The sequence below is a fragment of the Trachinotus anak genome, unplaced genomic scaffold (assembly GCF_046630095.1).
Source record: "Trachinotus anak isolate AG129_WGS33_773 ecotype Australia unplaced genomic scaffold, CSIRO_AGI_Tana_v1 ptg000003l, whole genome shotgun sequence".
NCBI classification, from domain to species: domain Eukaryota; kingdom Metazoa; phylum Chordata; class Actinopteri; order Carangiformes; family Carangidae; genus Trachinotus; species Trachinotus anak.
In genome coordinates, this window is record NW_027273854.1 from 14,283,647 (window position 1) to 14,302,203 (window position 18,557).

Below are 18,557 nucleotides of genomic sequence, written 5' to 3' on the forward strand. Positions count from 1 at the left end.
CGCAGTCGCATATGTTTTTTTTAGTTTATTTTATCACCATAGTGCTCATTCTGTAAACCACACATTATTGTCAGCAGTTGTTTTAGTCAGTTACTGTATGTGTATGTTGTATATGTATGTTCAGACAAACTCCCACGGGCTGGATTTCCCTTAACTCCGTGTTCAGACACTCTGCTGAATGTGTTCTTGGCTATCGCTGTGGACAATTTGGCCAACGCACAGGAGCTGACCAAGGTTCACCACAGTCCAGTTTTACTTTAACATCTCAGTAGTGTTTCTTTTGTGAAGTACAGGAATTACGCTCCTCTACTCACTTAATTCTTTATGTTTCCCACATTTGCATTATTCCCACCTCAGTCATCTATTGCTTTCGATTTCCCTCCTAATCTCTCTCGCTGCAGGATGAGCAGGAGGAAGAGGAGGCTGCCAGTCAGAAGATCGCCCTGCAGAAAGCCAAGGAGGTGGCTGAAGTCAGCCCACTGTCTGCTGCCAATCTTTCTATTGCAGCGTGAGTTTCTGTCTCTGTTGCGCCCACGCGCTTGTTGTTGTGTCCATTTTAAAAAACTTTCACACCAGACAGGACATTTGCTCATATCTGTAAAGAAACTCTTTCAGCAAACAGAAGGCGAACTCTTCCTCAGGACTCAGGAGCTCAGGGAGAGCACAGTGCACCACAATTACACAAAGAATTGTTGTGAGGAAAATTGTTAATGAACACGTCATCTGTTAAAGTATGGGCCCTATACCACATTACTTCATCAGGTATCAGCATGACACTGGTGATGCTATTGTAAAGAGCTTTGTACATCACAGTGAGCCTCAGAGAACTTGTCCCATTCCAAGAAATTATATTTAAAAAAACCTAACCCTGTCGGATTTCTTTGATGTGCTCATTAAGCAACACTATTCATACTCTTAATCTATACAATAACTTCTTTAAATATGTCCTTGGTTGGGAACAAAAGATCGTTCAGTTTTTTACATCCATTTTTTGACGTGCACATGTTTTCTAGTAACAGTAAATGTAGTAATTAGGTAAAATATGTAGATACAGTTCATTCAGAAAGTCTTCAGACTCCTTCACTTTTGTCACATTTCGTTATGTTGCAGCATTAGAGTAAAATCCCCCCCAAAAATCCCTCATCAATCTGCCCTCAATATTCCATAATGACAAAGTGAAAATGGAATGATAGAATTTTTTTTGCAAATTCATCAAAAAGAAAAAACTGAAATATCACATTGACAGAAGTCTTCAGACAGTTAGCTATGACACTTGAAATTTAGCTAAGCCAATTTCTCTTGATCGTATTAGATGTTTGAGACTGCCTGTGATAAATTCAGCTGATTGGACATGATTTGGAAAGGCACACATTTGTATACATAAGGTCTCACAGCTGACAGTGCAGATCAGAGCAGAAACCAAGTCATGACCTGGGATGAACTGCCTGCAGAGCTTTGAGACAGGATTGTGTCGAAGCACAGATCTGGGGAAGGCTACAAAACAATTCTGACACAATGAAGGTTCCCAAGAGCACAGAGGCCTCCAAGTTTGGATCAACAAGGACTCTACATAGAGCTACCCGCCCTTAGAACTTAGCAATCAAGGGAGAAGGGCCTTGGTAAGAGAGGTGACCAGGAACCCAATGGTTAGTCTGTGCTGCTGTGTGCTGTTTTTGCTTTATCGTTATAGGGCATTGATAATGTAGATTGTTGAGAGAATTTTTTTTTTGATTTCACCATGAGAGTGCAACATAACAGAATGTGAAAAAAGTGAAGGGGTCTGAAGACTTTCTGAATGCTCTTATCTCCTCTCCTCTGCCAGCTTCTTCCTCTGTTTTATTTCTCTTTGTCACACTCTTTTGTGCATACTAAACACACACACACACACACACACACACACACACACAGTGTTGGATTGATCTGGGCCAGCCCTTCTCTGGCCAGGAGAGTCTTTGATCTCTTTTCTCTGTATACACAGGGGTCTTTCCTTTCTCTCCTGGTAAAGTTCACACACTCGCTCATAGAGACACACATACACTCCACATTGTGATCTGTCTGTTTAAAAAAAAAAAAAAAGCACAACAAGGGAGCCCAAGTCTCTCTCTCTCTCTCTCACACACACACACACACACACACACACACACACACACACACAAAGTTGCACACACACAGTCCTGACCTTTACCGCTTTGATACATCTGCCTCTGTCCGCTTTATATCACACACACATTATCACACACAGGTCACACACAGACGCAATGAACAAACATGCCCGAGAGTCTTATTTTAAATTATCCCTGTAGAAACATACACATGCTCATAACATGTTCATCATTTTGTGAGTTGTGTCGTATGTACTGTACTTCACTGTGCTGTGAGCATTTGTGTCTGTGTATCAGTAAGCCTGTTTCAGCTGGGAGCCCCGTTAAGGTTAAATATTTATCAGTACAATGCTGTGTGTATATGTGTGTTTATGTGTATATATATATATATATGTGTGTGTGTGTGTGTGTGTGTGTGTGTGTGTGAGAGAGAGAGAGAGAGAGAGAGAGAGAGAGAGAGAGGAGAGAGAGAGACAGAGAAAGATAGAGGAGTGTCTGTGTGTTGGGTTCATGAGAAAGCCTGCATTTGCATCCTGCAGCAAACTTGCTAAGGTTGTTTGTCTTAACATATAACTAGAAAACTGGCCACCTGCACATAACTGTGCATAGAAAATATGACAGATGTCTCTACATGTTCATCATTTTGTACTAATAGGCTAAAGAGGAGTCAAAAGTTAGAGTGTAGATTTTAGTTAATTGTTTTTCTAACACACTCTGTATCATAGTACAAGTGATACAGGACTGCACTCTGCATTACATTCCACTATATTAGTGTAAATCCAAATCCCTCATTTGTGTAGTTTGAAAAAGGAAAGACATTGAAATTCCAATGGAGTCAGTCCTTGTTTTTTTCCCCAAGCACCAAGCAGAGATTTTAAACTCGGGGACATCAGTGGTGCATGAAGAATCTCTTAAGAAGATATTCTATGGTAGATTCAGGACGGAGGCTGCCATGAGCGCTACAGAACACTAACTAGTGCTCGCACAATGACAACACTCTGCACCCTTAAACAGCCACGTAATCTAACTGATTTCAGGAGCACAACAGCTGTTTAGCAAATCCGTTTTTAATCACTTTACTGTTGTGAGTGTCACCACAGTTTTTTCAGTAGTTAATGCATTGTAACTTGTGAAATGTGTGTGTGTATATTAAACCAGTTAAACTGTTAGCATGCTCTATACCAACATGTCATTAACTCTCTCTACATTTTAGTGCAATATTTCTGCAATGTGCACACAAAGTCACAGCTTTAAATGCATGTGAAGAAATCTGTTTGTAGTTTAGTTTCTGTAGTGTAATGTATTATACTTTTAAGAGGAATATTAGATTTAAAAACAGAAGGAGTTTGAAAAAGAACTAATAGTTAGGCAAGAAAAGGGCAAACAGCAGTGTTTTATAAATAATATAACTGCTGGAGGAAAAAGAAAGAAAGGACGAAGATCTTGAAGAACAAGAGTGGAATTAAGTTGGAAAAGGATGGTTAGAAAGATTTGATCTTTAAGAAAAGATACTGTACAGACAAACAGGAACATCAGAGGCACAGCTAGGAGTAGAGAAGGCTATTGTAAAACTTGCAAGGATCATCAGAACAGGGCAGGGTGAGAAAAGAGTGATGCAAGAAAGATGAAATTTGTGAGAGTGCTAAAAGGAGGACAATGAAAAATAAATAGGATTGTTTTAGATTCAGAGATGGAGCAAATTGTAGAGGTGAGCGTGTGTGAATGTGTGTGTGTGTGTGTGCATTTTGTGTGTGTGCGTGTGTGAGCACATGTTTGTGCGTGTAAAGGGTTGCATTCCAAAATGCTAAATCTTTCTTGCAAAAACATTACCATTTATTTAGATTTCTTTCAGTTTTTGCCTTTCGGTAATGTCTTACTTATTTTAGAGTTCTGTTTTTTTCAGCACATTTTATTTGAATAGCGACATTTTTTCAGCACAGGCAGACTGTTTTTTAAATGGTGGATGGATAGCCCATTTTGGAATGAAATCCTCCTTCTGTTCTTTCGTGCCATCTCACTCACCAGCTGTTTCCCTCCTCAGCAACAAAGTACACAGTGAGTGTCACAACGCTACCGACCCCTTTCTGGACTGGTATTTATTTATTTGTTTATTCATTTCTGAATCCCTTCTGTTTATTGACTTTACAACCATTCCTCGCTTTCTTTTGTGTTTAAGAACACCCTCCTTTCCATGTCCCTTTGTTCTCAACTCTTTTATGAACTACATAGTTGGCTTTCTTTAGCTGTTATTTGTGTTGGCTTATTTTCAAGAGTACATTTTCTGTTGCCTGCACCTCGCAGTACGGCTGTTGCTTTACTGTGGTTGACTGTTGGCCCTGAAAGAAGTGGGAGTTAAAGTTGATCACTCACAGAAGTTTTGGAGGGTAAGGGAGGAGGTGGTCACTGGCAGTTTTTGGGTGGTTCTGTATAATATAGGTTAAAGTCTGATCAGTCAGTTTAGCCAATAACAGATTCCTGTGATCATTGTGACTTTGCCACACATCCAGTGATGCTCAGTGGGGTTTTGGGATGCCCTTTTGGCTTTTTGTCCTGCATGAAGCCTGTTCATTAAATTGTAAATACTTTATGTAGGGTAGGTCAAATATAGATTATCAGAACAAATTCTGACCTTGCCTCAGTGTTATCCTCCATTTTGTGTCCCCTCATGGTTTACCAAAGTTGGGCCCTGCCCTATGCTTTGGCAAGCTGTGTAGACACCCAGAACCTAGTTCTGTTGAGCTGCCTTGTTCTAGAGGTCCAACCAAATGACTCTCTATGTGTCTGTGGCCCCCAGTGTGTCTTTACGTCCTGGCTATTTTATGTACTTATATTTTGGTGTTGGTTTTCACATCATTCTCATGTCTTTGTGTGTATATTTGCGCAACAGTGTGTGCCTCCGAACGGGTCTTTAATGCCGCCAATCCCCTCCTCCCTCTCCACCCCATTTCATTTTGCAGTAAGGAGCAGCAGAAGAACCACAATAAGGGAGTCAGTAAGTCAGTGTGGGAACAGCGCACCAAGGAGCTGAGGAAGCAGACTCTGGCATCCAGCCGCGAGGCCCTCTATAATGAGCTGGACCCTGACGACCGCTGGAAGGCAAGGACAGGGAGGGAGGAGCACAACAATGTAAAGGACAAGGCAAACAAAGGCCCCTAGACTTGTGCTATCAGTGTACACAAGTAACGGCGATCATGTTGATGATGATGAAGATGAATTATGTTACACGTTGCTTAGCTGGTGTTTACCTATGTATAGTTTATTATGTATAAATAGTAGATTTTCCATCAGTCATCTATATATTGACTTGACACTGCCAAATGTGACTGTTCAGTTACGATGTTTGTAAATCCGAACTTTCTCTTTCCCCTCTCTCTCCTCTCCTTGCAGGTGAATTATTCACGGCACATCCGTCCAGACATGAAGACCCACCTGGATCGACCCTTGGTGGTTGACCCCCATGAGAACCGCAACAACAACACCAACAAGACCACTGCCAACAATTCAGACCTCTGCTTCAGCCAGCACCATCCCACTGATGAGCTCCACAGGCAAACACGCCTCCACGAACACGGTGCGCAAGTCGGAGGGGATGGTGGAGGAGGCTCGGGTCCAGTCAGGCCTCCCTTGGAGCGGGGGGAGTCCACAGAGAGCAAGCGGAGCCGTAAAGGTGAGCACCGCCACCACACTTCTCACGTCCGATTGGATGCCACAGTGATTCCCGGGCCAGGCTCGGAGGAGAGGCCATCCAGGCGCCACCACCACACCCGGAGTGGCAGTCGAGGGGGAGGGCAGTCAGAGCACAGGAAGCCCAGGTCACACCGAAAGAATGCAGAGGATGGAGAGGATGGTGGGGGAGGAGCCGGAAAAAGCGGGAGACACAAGAGCAAAGGGGTGGATGGAGGCGGAGAAGGAGGAGAACAGGAGGGAGCTGGTGATGGCAGTGAGAGGAGGCCAAGAAGAAGTCGCCATGGCAACCAAACGGATGGCGAGGGGAAGAGGATGTGCCAGCACAGACGGAAGTATGTCCAATGCACGTGGCTAAAGATAGGATGCAAATTTCAGCTCCAACAAAGACATTTTTGGTCTTATGTTGATTGTCTCTTCCCTCTTCTTTGTGCTGATATTTTGTCTGCGCTCCTGTCATACCACTCCATCTCTCATCCTTCCCTTCTTTCCTCTCCTCCCTTTTTCTATCTATTATCTTTTCCCTCTTACTCCCTCTTTCTAGGGATTGCAGTGTCCCTAACCTCTCTACCACGCGGCCCATCCAAAAGAGCCTCTCTAGGCAAGACAGCCAGTACAGCGAGGATATGGACAACCTCATGAATACCAAACTGGTCTCTGGCTCTACCCCACCTAGCGAGGGTCACCCTAACCCAGTCGCCAGCCGCACCGTTGCCCCTGGCTTTGGATCTGCCCTCCATCTTGCTAACAGTGGCACTCATGGAAGTTTGGTCACATTAGATAGCTACGGGAACATCGGACATCACCGTGCCAATAGCGTCATCAGGCTGCCTCACCCTGACTACACAGCAATAGACATGCCAATTTTTCCATCCACCAATGCCATACTGCAGGGTAAGAGCAAATGAATGTTTGTCATTTTTCTCCCTCATTGTCATCTCTCTTCTTCGTAAATATTTAGATTTTCTCTTCATAATCCCTCCTTTTTTCTCTTCCTCTCTGATCCAGTCAATAAGAATGCCAACACGGAGCCTTTGCCAGCGAAGGAGGATAAGGATGATGACGATGATGAGAAGGGAGGTGAAGGAGGACCCAGGCCTATGCCTCCCTTCAGCTCCATGTTCATCCTGTCCACCACCAACCCGTAATGACTACAAACAAATGCACACACACTCATCTACACTCTATGACACAACATAGGCTGACACACAGGAGTACTTCATACTTCAGACATTCACCCAACATTGGTTTCTTGTTTATCTGTGGATTCAAGACTAAATCTTTGATGGAAGAGGGATCTACTCGAAAGTCACAGCTACCAAACCTGCACACATACTTTATACTTACAAAGCAGATCTAATGGTATCCTTAGTACAGACGCTAGAGTAAAAAATGTTTTTGTCTGCTCCTAGGTTTCGACGGGCGTGTCACTACATCTGCACCCTGCGTTATTTTGAGATGTGTATCCTGCTGGTTATTGCCATGAGCAGTATTGCCCTGGCTGCTGAAGACCCTGTGTGGCCCGAATCCCCTCGCAACAATGTAAGAAATCTGACACACAATGAAGTAGATGTTATCTCCATAACATTTTCTTTCATTGTAGCTTCTGGTTGCGTTTTTTGTTGTGGTGTCACTCCAGTGTATAAAAACAAATAAATCATATAAGTATAACATAAAACATGTAAATCAGTACTGTCAGTAGATAATTGAAAGGAATAATTTACACTATTATTTAGAAGAACAGCGTTTGTCACATTTATTCAACATGATATGGATTACAAAGCTTGATATAATCTCATATACTTATTTTATATTATATATACTTAAATTTCAAATAATTATAAAACAATAATTATATATAACACTATTTTATTGTTCAATTAGAATATTATAATAAAATAAATAAAAAGTAAATCACACCCTAATGTAACATTATTGCTTGACACCTGAATTTGAAATCATCATGCACATCCATCCTGTCACTCTTTTCCTCTTGCTGGATGTAACAGCAAATTATTCCCTCTTTCTCTTTGTACAGGTTCTGCGCTATTTTGACTATGTCTTCACAGGTGTGTTCACATTTGAGATGCTGATCAAGGTAAGGCAATATCCCGAATCAACTAAACAACTGAGAATCCCAGCTCAAATGAGGACTAGACACTTCTTTTTATTGCGCTCTATGGCCATGACCAGGGGCTCACATCTCAGCATCATGCTCTCATTTTCTCTTGCAGATGGTGGATTTGGGGTTGGTCTTGCACCAGGGCTCTTATTTCCGGGACTTGTGGAACATCCTTGACTTTATAGTGGTTAGTGGTGCTCTGGTGGCCTTCGCCTTCACGTAAGTCTCCCTCCTGCCTCCCCCAGTCCTCTCCTCTCTTTCTTCCTTGCTCCTCCTTCTCTTCTGCCTGTCTACTGCCTCACTGGCACCTTGGAGTACAGCCTCCCCTTTTCTTCTCTCTTGACCCATGGCTCATTTTTGGGCTTCTTCTTTCTATTCCTATCTCTCTCTCTGACTTCTGTCCTTCCATTCTCTCTCAGACATTACTCTCTTAGCATTTCTCAATCCTCTTGTCTCCCATCCACCGCATTTAACTTCTTCCTGTCTATGCTTACAAATGGCCAAAACCTCTACAGCTGGCCATTTATCGTCTGCCTTTTCTCTCTCATTCGACTTTGCTCCCACACTCTTGCCATTTCTAAGCCCCACCACCAACACCCTGCGCCCCCACATGGTACAAAATAGTACCCTGACATTCCCTTCTTATTCACCTCCTCTTCCCACTGTGAGAGGTGAGGACCACCCTTTGCACCTGTAACCCTTTAGTGCCTAGGGCGTTCTAGAATTAAAGGCCCCATTCAAAGCCGGGCCAGGTCATGGTGAGCTCGCTCCCAAAAATCTCCACACTCTTCACCACGACAAAGCAGGTACTTTAAACCCTACTTAATCTGCATGCCTTTGAGGAGAAATACAGTTACAGTTGCATTACTCAGTGAAGTTAGGGCTTAGTTTATGAGTAATATGCTTGGTATGAAGCATGATCTGTGAGTTTTGGGATTATCTGTCCTGCTTTTGCATGGTTGAGAAGAATGTAAAGTGACGCAGACCCGCAGGGCTGCAGTAATGTAAATGGAATATAATATTGGTATAGTTTGAAGATAAACAGATAAAGATAAAGTCTATAAGTTTAATGCTGTAACCCCAGACACAAATTGTGACACAGGTCATCCTCAGAAACATAAGGTTGTGCTTGATCCTATTTAATGACTTTAAAAATGCAATCTGTATTTTCAGGAAACTGCAGGATCTGTGTATTCACATTCCACAAATGTTCAGTTTTTGTGGTCTTGTGTGTGGAGTGATGCAATAAGTGTTCTCACATGGAGCCTGCGACACTCTGGCTGCTGGATAGTGCATTTTATTTGGTATAGAAAAGTTTACTAGTAACACTGAGTAGGTGAACATTCATAATTTCCCTCAGAGCAAATCTTCAGTTGCTAATGAATATTAACATTCATGGTTTGCTGACTTTATGCCCATTGGTCAGTCTGTCTGTGAAGAGCTTTGTTGTACCGGTAGTTTTATGTTAACATTCATTAGCATTAACTGAACAAAAGTGCAACACACTAGCCTATTAACCACTTAGGTAAGACACTTGCCTACGTTTTATGATCTCCTCTGTATTTCAGTCATGAATCTGAACATTTAGTTGTTTTCAGTCTTCTGAAATCATGTTCATATATTCCCTTAGATTCCAGAGTACAGAGGCATGTGTTTGTTATTGTTTATGTTGAATGAATATGAAGTAATCCATCGATAATACAGGACTAAATACAGTTCATGTTAACTGTCTTGGTTCAATTATCATGGCAAAAACCCCACTCTGTATGGGAACATGAAAAATGTGGCTTCACAGTGTTTCCCCCAAGATTTTTTTCAGCAGTGGGAGGCTTGGCAGGGGTTGTCGGTGAAGTAAGCCCAGTCCCAGACCAAGCATGCTGCACAGTCCCATGTGCACCCTGAATGACAGGCACACAGAGAGGACCGCTAGAGAGACTGACACAACAGGGCCGCTGAAAACTTAAGGGATCTTTTCATGGTTTGCTGACTTTATGCCCATTGGTCAGTCTGACTGAAGAGTTTTGTTGTACCGGTAGTTTTAGTGAATATCAATAGGTGACAAAAATCTATGTAAGTTAATGTTTGCTAGTTAACTCTACCTGTCTCTCTCTTCTTTCTCTCTCTCTCCCCCTCTCTTTCCTCGGCTGGGTGTCGCCATGTGCCTCCACTTAATCCATTGTTTTCAAATTAAAAGTCCTCTGCAGAGTCTTGTAATTGCATGACAGTGGCGGCAATGTCATGTGTATAAGGGAAATGCTCCCTCAGAACAGAAGACACAAAAACTGAAACCACTGTAAAGGTCTCTGCTGCAACTGTGCTAGAAGTGTTTCAGCATGATCTCACGTAGTCTAGGTTTTACAGCTCATCCATGCAATTGAGGAGTACACTCTTTGAATGAGGAATGTGCACAATAAAATAAACTGTAATGTAGTACTGATTCCAGGCCAGTGTGAATACAGAAGGCATAAATATGGCAGGCGCTCCAGGGTTCTAGTGGTGGTGCCCATCTACAAGAGCAGCTTTTACCTCCTCTCACTAACACTCTTCCCCGTGACTTCAGTTTAATCTACTTGTGTATGTGGTACATATAAACCTGTCTGTCTTTCTGTTTGTGTCTATATTTTCTATGTGCTTCTGTCCTAAACTGTGTCCTCTAACCTCTCTCTGTTACATATTTACATGTGGGTCAACTTGTCTCTTTTTCTTCTCTCTATGACTAAGTCTGTAAATATAGGCTAATAAATAGATGTATGCAGTGTTTATAGTGAGGTAAATTTACTGGACAAAAATCACGAAACCTTAAGTAATCACAGAAAAATTCAAAACGATAAAAGAACATACAGAAGCAGGACAGTAGCTAAACATATTTAAATCGATTTTTTTTGATGAATGAGGGAGAAAACTCTTATTACACAGGCAACTCTGGTACATGCTGTGTGTTAACATAAAGACAAACTCAGAAAACAATCAATTAAGCCAGTTGAAGCAATAAAGTCTGATTTAATTATGATATGGGTTAACGACACTAATGGCCGATGGGGAGATCCGAACCAGTCAGAACAGACTCATACACATCCAGATAGTGCCTTAATTCAATTGGTGGAAATCAAACAGCACTCCAGAAAAGCTCAGCAGTCTCATTGGAGATGTTTATCGCTCCTTTAATCCAATTAGTCTGGTCTGCTGGTGTCTTGGACTGCTTGTGCCGCTGTCCTGCACATTTCTGCAGCTGGCGTGAGCTTTACGTCCAGACTGTTCTGAGGCAGAGACACTTTCATGGTAACTGACCATGCTTGAAAAAGGATACCCTGACATCCTGAGATTTTTTTTTTAACTAGGTAATGTTTGTTTGTTTGTAATGTTAGGCATTATATGTATGTTTTAGGGCTGTCAACGTTAGCTCAATAATAACCAGTTAACACGAATTCCTTTTAATGCCACTTAATGCCAATTTTTTTGAAACGCAGTTCGCGTACACCCCCATAGATCGGGAAATCAGAAAGCGATGCAGCAGTAATGTTGTGGATGGCAAGCAGAAACAAACCTTGGCTAAGTACTGCATGCAGTACCTTTGAGGTTATTCTGGAGAATATTCTGGACAGTATTTGTCATTGTTTTGGATTGTTGCAATAATAATAAACATACATTTGCATAAAGCAAGCATATTTGTCCAATCCCATGTTGATAAGAGCATTAAAAACTTGAAAAATATCCTGTTATGGTACATTTAGAACAGATTAAAAAAATTGTGCGATTAATTTGCAATTTATTGCGAGTTAACTATGGACAATCATGCGATTAATCGCGATTAAACATTTTAATCAATTGACAGCCCTAGTACGTTTATAATGAGTATATATGTGGGCACATTGGTCTTAGATTTCTAGCAGTCCTCATTATTTCAACTGTAAGTTCATCTATGATTTTGGAGGAGAGTGCTAATTTACAGATTTAAGAAGTTGGCTGTGGAATAAATTAAAATTGAAAACTAAATTTGGAAGATTGTGGTAGAATTAGAATAAAATGTAATCAAATTATTGATGTAGTTAAGTAATTAATAACTATTAGTCCAGTGGTGTTTTCCAGATTATCCAAATGATTAATACTGGTGAAAGTCACTCCCCGATGCGACATCTACCTTGAAGCAATAAAATATCAGCTTGGTGCTGTGTTTTACTCACGCTTCTTACCTATATTGTGAGTGTAAGTGTTTATATGCTTGTGTATGTTTGATTTAGTATCAGTATTCTATGGGTGGGAGGGTTGATCTAACAAAAAGCAGGCCTTGTGTTCTCTTTTTTCTCTCTCTGTCTCTCATATGGATGTTTTCCCTCAAAATCCCTCCTTTCTCTGTGTCCCATTCTGTTTCTTTCTCCCACCCTTTGTCTTTTTGTCTCTCTCTCCCTTGGTCTCGCTATCTCTCACCCCTGTCTCATCTCTCCGTTTGGACCACCAACAGCGGCGGCGGGTAAAGTTCTCTTTCTCTTTCCTCCTCATTTCTCCTTCTGCACTCTTGGTGCCTGTTTTTCTGACCACACGTCTTTCCTGTTCATCCATGCTTCATCACAGTTGACTTCTGTACTTATCTATTCTTCCCTTTTTTCCATTGTTCACCATGGAACAGCTCTGACTCAAACACACCTAAACCTCAAGTTAACCTGCATCAGGTTCTCAACTGAATCACACAGATACCATGATATTTTGTGCTAATGGTGTGGAACCCAAGAGTGGTGTGATCCTACACACACACACACACACACACACACACACATTCACATACACTTGTGTGCGCACTTGAACACACGAAGCCTACTCACACAGCAGTCTACCATCTGGTATAACAACTGTAAGACACATACAGCTGTACAAACAGCTGCTTCCCTCCCTGAGGACTGGAATCAATGACCTTTGACTCTAATCTTTTCACTCTGATCTGTGGAATTTAGAAAATCCGTTTTCAATTTAAAAAAAAAACAAACAAAAAAAAAAACTATTAAATGTTTTCCAGTTTTATTTCAAGGAGCTATTTGCAAGTTTTACTATTGCCACATGGCCAACATTAGCATTAACAATTGTTTACTCACCAGGCTATATAGCAATAGCAGCTTACAAATAACTCCTTTAAGTAAACAGGTTATGATTTTGCTGTTAACAGAGTAGCCCACTTTTACGATCACTTAACTAAATATTGTTTCTTTAGGACATGATCAGATTTAGTTTGGTACTTAAGTGCAGGCTTGTTTGTGGTACTTAAATTTGTGAGTTATTAGCTTTGTGAAGTGTTCAGTGCAACTGAAATATGAATTCCTCTTCTCTCATACATGTACCTTGAAAACCAACGTCAAAGTAAAAAAAAAAAAAAGAGGTTTGGCTCAGCATTTCAGCAAGAAATGCTTGCTAAAGTATCTTTGTCTTTGCCAAAATGGCCTAAAAGACAAGATTCCATGCTGTTTGAACAATGCTGTGAAACCAGCTAATCCTAGTTGTAGTTAGTGTTCGTAGTAATTAACTGGTTGAGTCATCAAAAGAGAGAGTTTGGCTGTTCATTCAGGTTTTAACCACTTTGAAGCCTGTAGTAAATTGTGACTTACATTTAAAATTTAAGGAGTTATTTTTACCTCTTTTAAACTATATACAATTGGGAGCATCTTCAAGCTGTCATTATCTTAGCCGGAGAGCACTTTACTGTAAGTTACTACTTCTGTTAGGCAGCTGCTGACAGATAATACGGGGTCGTTTAACGAACTGAGACCACGACTAAACTCTCTCTGCAAATGTCTCTGTGTAGAATAGAGATCTTCATCAATCAAACTGCTGCTTAGTAGAAGAAATATTGCAGCATGGAAAGCAAGGTTTCAATGCAGCATGAATATCTTTCACCATTAGCTGGGCATGTGCAAACCAAGGCGGCTTTAACTGTCTTTGTAAAGCATTGAAATACATTGCAAAGTATTGAACAAGTGTAGCTACCAGATAGCATTCAGACAGGAATGATATCAGTTCTTCCCATAGCATGTACTATAGATAATACACCACCTAACTCTAGCATGTAGCTACAATGCTAACCTCACACTTAGAAATGAGGCTAAAGTTTAATATGATAGCAATGCTGCATGTATTGCTATGTATTTAACCCAGACGCAGTTACTCTTTTTGAGTTAACTCGGACACAAATACCATCAAGGAATGGCTGCCCACTGCCATTTTGGAATTGAGAGCTCTAAGCCTGTCATGTTACCCTAAACCTGCTGACTCTTGCGATGTGTGTGTGTGTGTGTGTGTGTTTGTGTGTGTACACGTGTGTATGTACATATCTGTGTCTGTGTGTTGGTGTTGTGTATGCATGTGTGCACATACAGGGGGAGCAGTAAAGGAAAAGACATCAGCACCATCAAGTCTCTGAGGGTACTGAGAGTGTTACGACCTCTGAAGACAATCAAACGTCTTCCCAAACTCAAGGCATGTTTACACAGAAAAAGATTTCAGTTGTCTTTACTTTTTTGGAAGCCTGGGATGGACTTCTGAGAAAGGTTTAACATTAATTCACATTATTTGCCCTTCATTTATATGAGTTCACAGTGAAAATAACCTACATATCTTAGAGTTGCTTGGTCTGCTGCCAGACAGCAGTACAAACTGGGCCATAATGTGTTTTTTCCTCATACCCATTTAATAGCATTTGGTGCCACAATTTGCGACCAAAATACACAAATAATTTCAATCCAATTTGTTTCTTTCATACAATAATCTGTGTCTTTATCCCTCCCTCTGTCGATTCTCAGGCTGTGTTCGACTGTGTGGTGAACTCTCTGAAGAATGTGCTCAACATCCTGATTGTCTACTTACTCTTCATGTTCATCTTTGCTGTGGTGGCTGTGCAGCTCTTTAAGGGACGCTTCTTTTACTGCACTGATGAATCCAAAGAGTTTGAGCGCGACTGCAGGTCAGGAAACACATATTATATTTAACCTAAGCAGCAAGATTGTTCTGGTCATCTTCTTAATGTTGAGCCCCTTTATGCATGAAACTTTCCTCTGGTTTTGAAACACTTCAAGTGCCTCTTCCCTGACATCTGCATCTTCAGTATCTACTCAGAAAATGTGGAAGTTCTCCCCTGCTTGCATTGTGCTGATGATGTGGTATGTGTATTTCAGAGGCGAGTATCTGGTGTACGAACGTGATAACGAAGTGAAGGCGCAGAAGCGGGAGTGGAAGAAGTACGATTTCCACTACGACAACGTGGCTTGGGCCCTACTCACCCTCTTCACCGTGTCTACTGGAGAGGGGTGGCCGCAGTGAGTATGCATGAGCCGCAGTGAGTATGCATGAGCATCCACAGTGACATGCATCTGACAACCTGTAACTTTCTCCCACTCCCTTCTCTTCCTCTGCAGGGTGCTGAAGCATTCAGTGGATGCGACTTATGAGAACCAGGGCCCGAGCCCGGGATACCGGATGGAGATGTCCATCTTTTACGTGGTGTACTTCGTGGTCTTCCCCTTCTTCTTCGTCAACATCTTCGTGGCTCTCATCATCATCACCTTCCAAGAGCAAGGGGACAAGATGATGGAGGACTACAGTTTAGAAAAGAACGAGGTGAACAAGGAATAAGGGGCTGAAGGCGGACAGAGATACAGAGTATTGGGAGGTTGTCCGGAAGACAGGAAGAGGGAGGATTATAACTACTGGGTAGAATCGAAGGGATAGAAAAAGAGGGATGATATGACAAGATCACAGCAGGATGTGAACAAAACCTTTCTTTTGTTTGGTTTTTTGCAGAGAGCCTGTATAGACTTTGCCATCAATGCCAGGCCTCTGACTCGCCACATGCCCCAGAACAAGCTGAGCTTTCAATACCGAATGTGGGAGTTTGTGGTGTCGCCGCCATTTGAGTATACTATCATGGCAATGATCGCGCTCAACACCGTCGTGCTGATGATGAAGGTAAAAGTCCTCATAGGCAGTGATGCACAGATTAACATAAACACACATCAACAGCACAGCATAAACTCCTGACTATTGAATAGCTGAAGTTAACATCCATCTCTGTTTGTACCTTTATCTCTTGCTGTGTGAACTATTTCCTGTGATAAAAACATTTTAATGAATATGTCTGATTCTACTGGGTGAGTTGAATTGTGTGTCTCTTTATATGTCTTTATACTTGCCCTCCTTTCTGTCCCTGGTGGTGTGTGTATGTGTCTGTGTCTGTGCATGTGTCTACCTTAATGCACTAACTACCTTAATGCATTAACTGTGTGTGTGGCAATCCATTCTGTTGTACCTGTACACTGGTTTGCTGGTATGAATGTGTGCCTGCCTGCCTGCCTGCATGTGTATGTGTGTGTGTGTGTTTATAGTATGACGGAGCTTCTGATACCTATGAAGATGTGTTAGGCAACCTGAACATAGTGTTTACCTCCCTCTTCTCCATGGAGTGTGTACTCAAGATCATCGCCTTTGGAGCGCTGGTGAGTGTATGTGTGTGTGGGTTTGTGTGTGGTGGGAGTATACTGGTCTACTGCATCTTTGTAGAAAGTACTGAAAATAAATGAGCATTATTGTTATTCCATGGTATTCCAATGGTTACCAGGCAGCGTACAACAGTGGGACAATAAATATGGCCTTTGACAGAGCCAAGGGCTGAGATGCACACATTTAACAAGAAAAACACTACAGAAAGATTTTTAACACTGTATTAGCAACACCTAAAGTTCATCATAGATCCAATATTCCCTGTCTGAAATCCACCCTTACCTTACCACCCAGTAAAGCTGTTCTATGTTGAGTTTTTAGGTAATTGTGATAATCTTGAGAAAATGTGCAGAAAGCTACACTAAGATAGCAAAGAAAAAGCTGCTACCTTTGACCAAATAATGTGCTAGAGGAGACTAAGGTGTAGAAAACAATGGATTTGGCTGTGTTTCATGTTGTAGAGGCACCTCACCGCAGCCCTGTCCATTATTTTTTTTCCACTGGGACTCCTTGTCTGAGGTTGCATATTTAAGGAGAAACCGTGGGGAAATGGTGAGATAGAGAAATACTACTACTGGTAAAAAGGAAAGGCAAAAAGAAAAATTGGACTGCCAGAAGTGTGCAGTCATGGGAGCTGCAGAGGAACAGAAGGAAGGGAAAAAATGGATAGAAGGCATAGTTTAGGGCTGAATGTTCGGAGGAGATACAGGACAGACGGGGAGCAGCAATACAGTAATTTGAAGAAGGAGAGTGAGTGACAGCTAGGCGGTAAAAAGAGAGGCAGAGATTACTGAGAGGGTGGAGATTAAGCAGGATAGGATTTGAATCTAGGAGAGCGCCCTTAAACACACTCATGCCCCTCTGCATGCACAATCATACACACAAATAACGCCAGGCCTTGGAGACATCTGTGCTTGTGTGTGTGTGTGTGTGTGTGTGTTTGTATTTGTGTGTGTGTGTGTGTGTGTGTGTGAGTGTGCATGTGTGTGTCAAGGTAGTTTATTTTAATAGCCGCCTCCTTTGCTCGCTCCGTGTCCCTCCACTTGTCTAATGCACAGTTTGGCTGCAGGCAATGTGTAGGAGAGCAAAAGAAGCCGACCCCGCTCATCAGGATTTTGTCCTCACTGTGCCACGGTCGTCCTCTTTCAGTCACTCTACTCGTAAAGAGCAAATTAAACAATCTACAATTGTATATATAGGTTTGTGGTTTATATGTGTATATGTGCAGATACATAGATCGAGTTCAATAATTAGATGTAAGAGAAGGATGCAGTGCTTTTTTTATGAAGGTTTTTGCAGCTTCAGTTTGACTTTGTGCTGGTTTGGTTTATGATACACGGTGATACACAGTATGTGATGTTTGATGGCTGCTATAGTCTTCTGATGCAGTACAATTTGTCCCTAGCCTGTCTGCTGGCATCCATCCAACATGCCGTCACTGATGGTCCATTTGTCTCATCTAATTTCTTTCCTGTTCCTGTCGAACACTGACATGTCTTTTTTTTCACTTTCTTGTTCTCTATCTTTCTCTGTCTGACTCTCGTTCTCTCTCTGTCTTACTCCTTCTTTCTCTCATTTTCTCACGTCTTTACCTCTTGATTGCTTACTGCATTTTACACCTTTTGTCTTTTTCACTTAAACATCACTTGAATCCCGCCATATCCTTTCTCCTTGTCATTTCAATGTGGTCTGTCTATGCGTTGCCCATTTCTGTTTTTCTTTATCTGTTCTATTCCTTCTTTTCTTGTTCTTTCTTTGCTTCCCTGCCACATCTGTATTTGTCTACCTCGCCACTACCTCATCATCTTCTCACCTTCCCTATTCCCACTTCATCCTCCTCTGTCTCTTCTATTCCTCTCTCGTCCTTCTTCTGTCTCTCTCTTGTCCTGATCACAGAATTATTTCAAAGATGCCTGGAATATTTTTGACTGTGTGACAGTTCTGGGCAGCATCACTGACATTCTGGTCACCGAGCTTGGGGTAAGTAGCAGGATCTGAGGCGTTTGTGTGTAAATGTGTTTGTTTGAGAGATCTGTCCTGAGGAGTCAAAACTGTAAACAGACAGACATGATATTGTATCAGCACTATTTGTTGACTGTGTGTTTGTTGAGCGAGTATGACTGTTAGGTGAGTGTCAGCATGTGTCTGTGGTCTTGCACATCTGTCACATTGTC

At 41.8% G+C, this 18,557-nt stretch overlaps 1 protein-coding gene across 12 annotated transcripts in view; it reads left to right on the top strand.

The window, feature by feature from the left end:
• The window catches only part of cacna1aa (calcium channel, voltage-dependent, P/Q type, alpha 1A subunit, a), a 64,167-nt gene that overhangs the window by 16,953 nt on the left and 28,657 nt on the right, over positions 1-18,557 (top strand). For 10 of the 12 annotated variants that reach the window (XM_071473958.1, XM_071473966.1, XM_071473960.1 and 7 more), the window contains exons 16-32: positions 167-234; positions 402-508; positions 4,144-4,194; positions 5,060-5,228; positions 5,490-6,121; positions 6,331-6,680; positions 6,795-6,930; positions 7,199-7,328; positions 7,825-7,884; positions 8,021-8,127; positions 14,268-14,367; positions 14,691-14,851; positions 15,063-15,203; positions 15,303-15,504; positions 15,688-15,852; positions 16,269-16,379; positions 18,280-18,363. In XM_071473958.1, the coding sequence (XP_071330059.1) occupies positions 167-234; positions 402-508; positions 4,144-4,194; positions 5,060-5,228; positions 5,490-6,121; positions 6,331-6,680; positions 6,795-6,930; positions 7,199-7,328; positions 7,825-7,884; positions 8,021-8,127; positions 14,268-14,367; positions 14,691-14,851; positions 15,063-15,203; positions 15,303-15,504; positions 15,688-15,852; positions 16,269-16,379; positions 18,280-18,363 (2,774 nt within the window). The remainder of the gene's footprint in view (positions 1-166; positions 235-401; positions 509-4,143; positions 4,195-5,059; positions 5,229-5,489; positions 6,122-6,330; positions 6,681-6,794; positions 6,931-7,198; positions 7,329-7,824; positions 7,885-8,020; positions 8,128-14,267; positions 14,368-14,690; positions 14,852-15,062; positions 15,204-15,302; positions 15,505-15,687; positions 15,853-16,268; positions 16,380-18,279; positions 18,364-18,557) is intronic. The other 2 variants (XM_071473968.1, XM_071473970.1) reach the window with 1 other exon arrangement.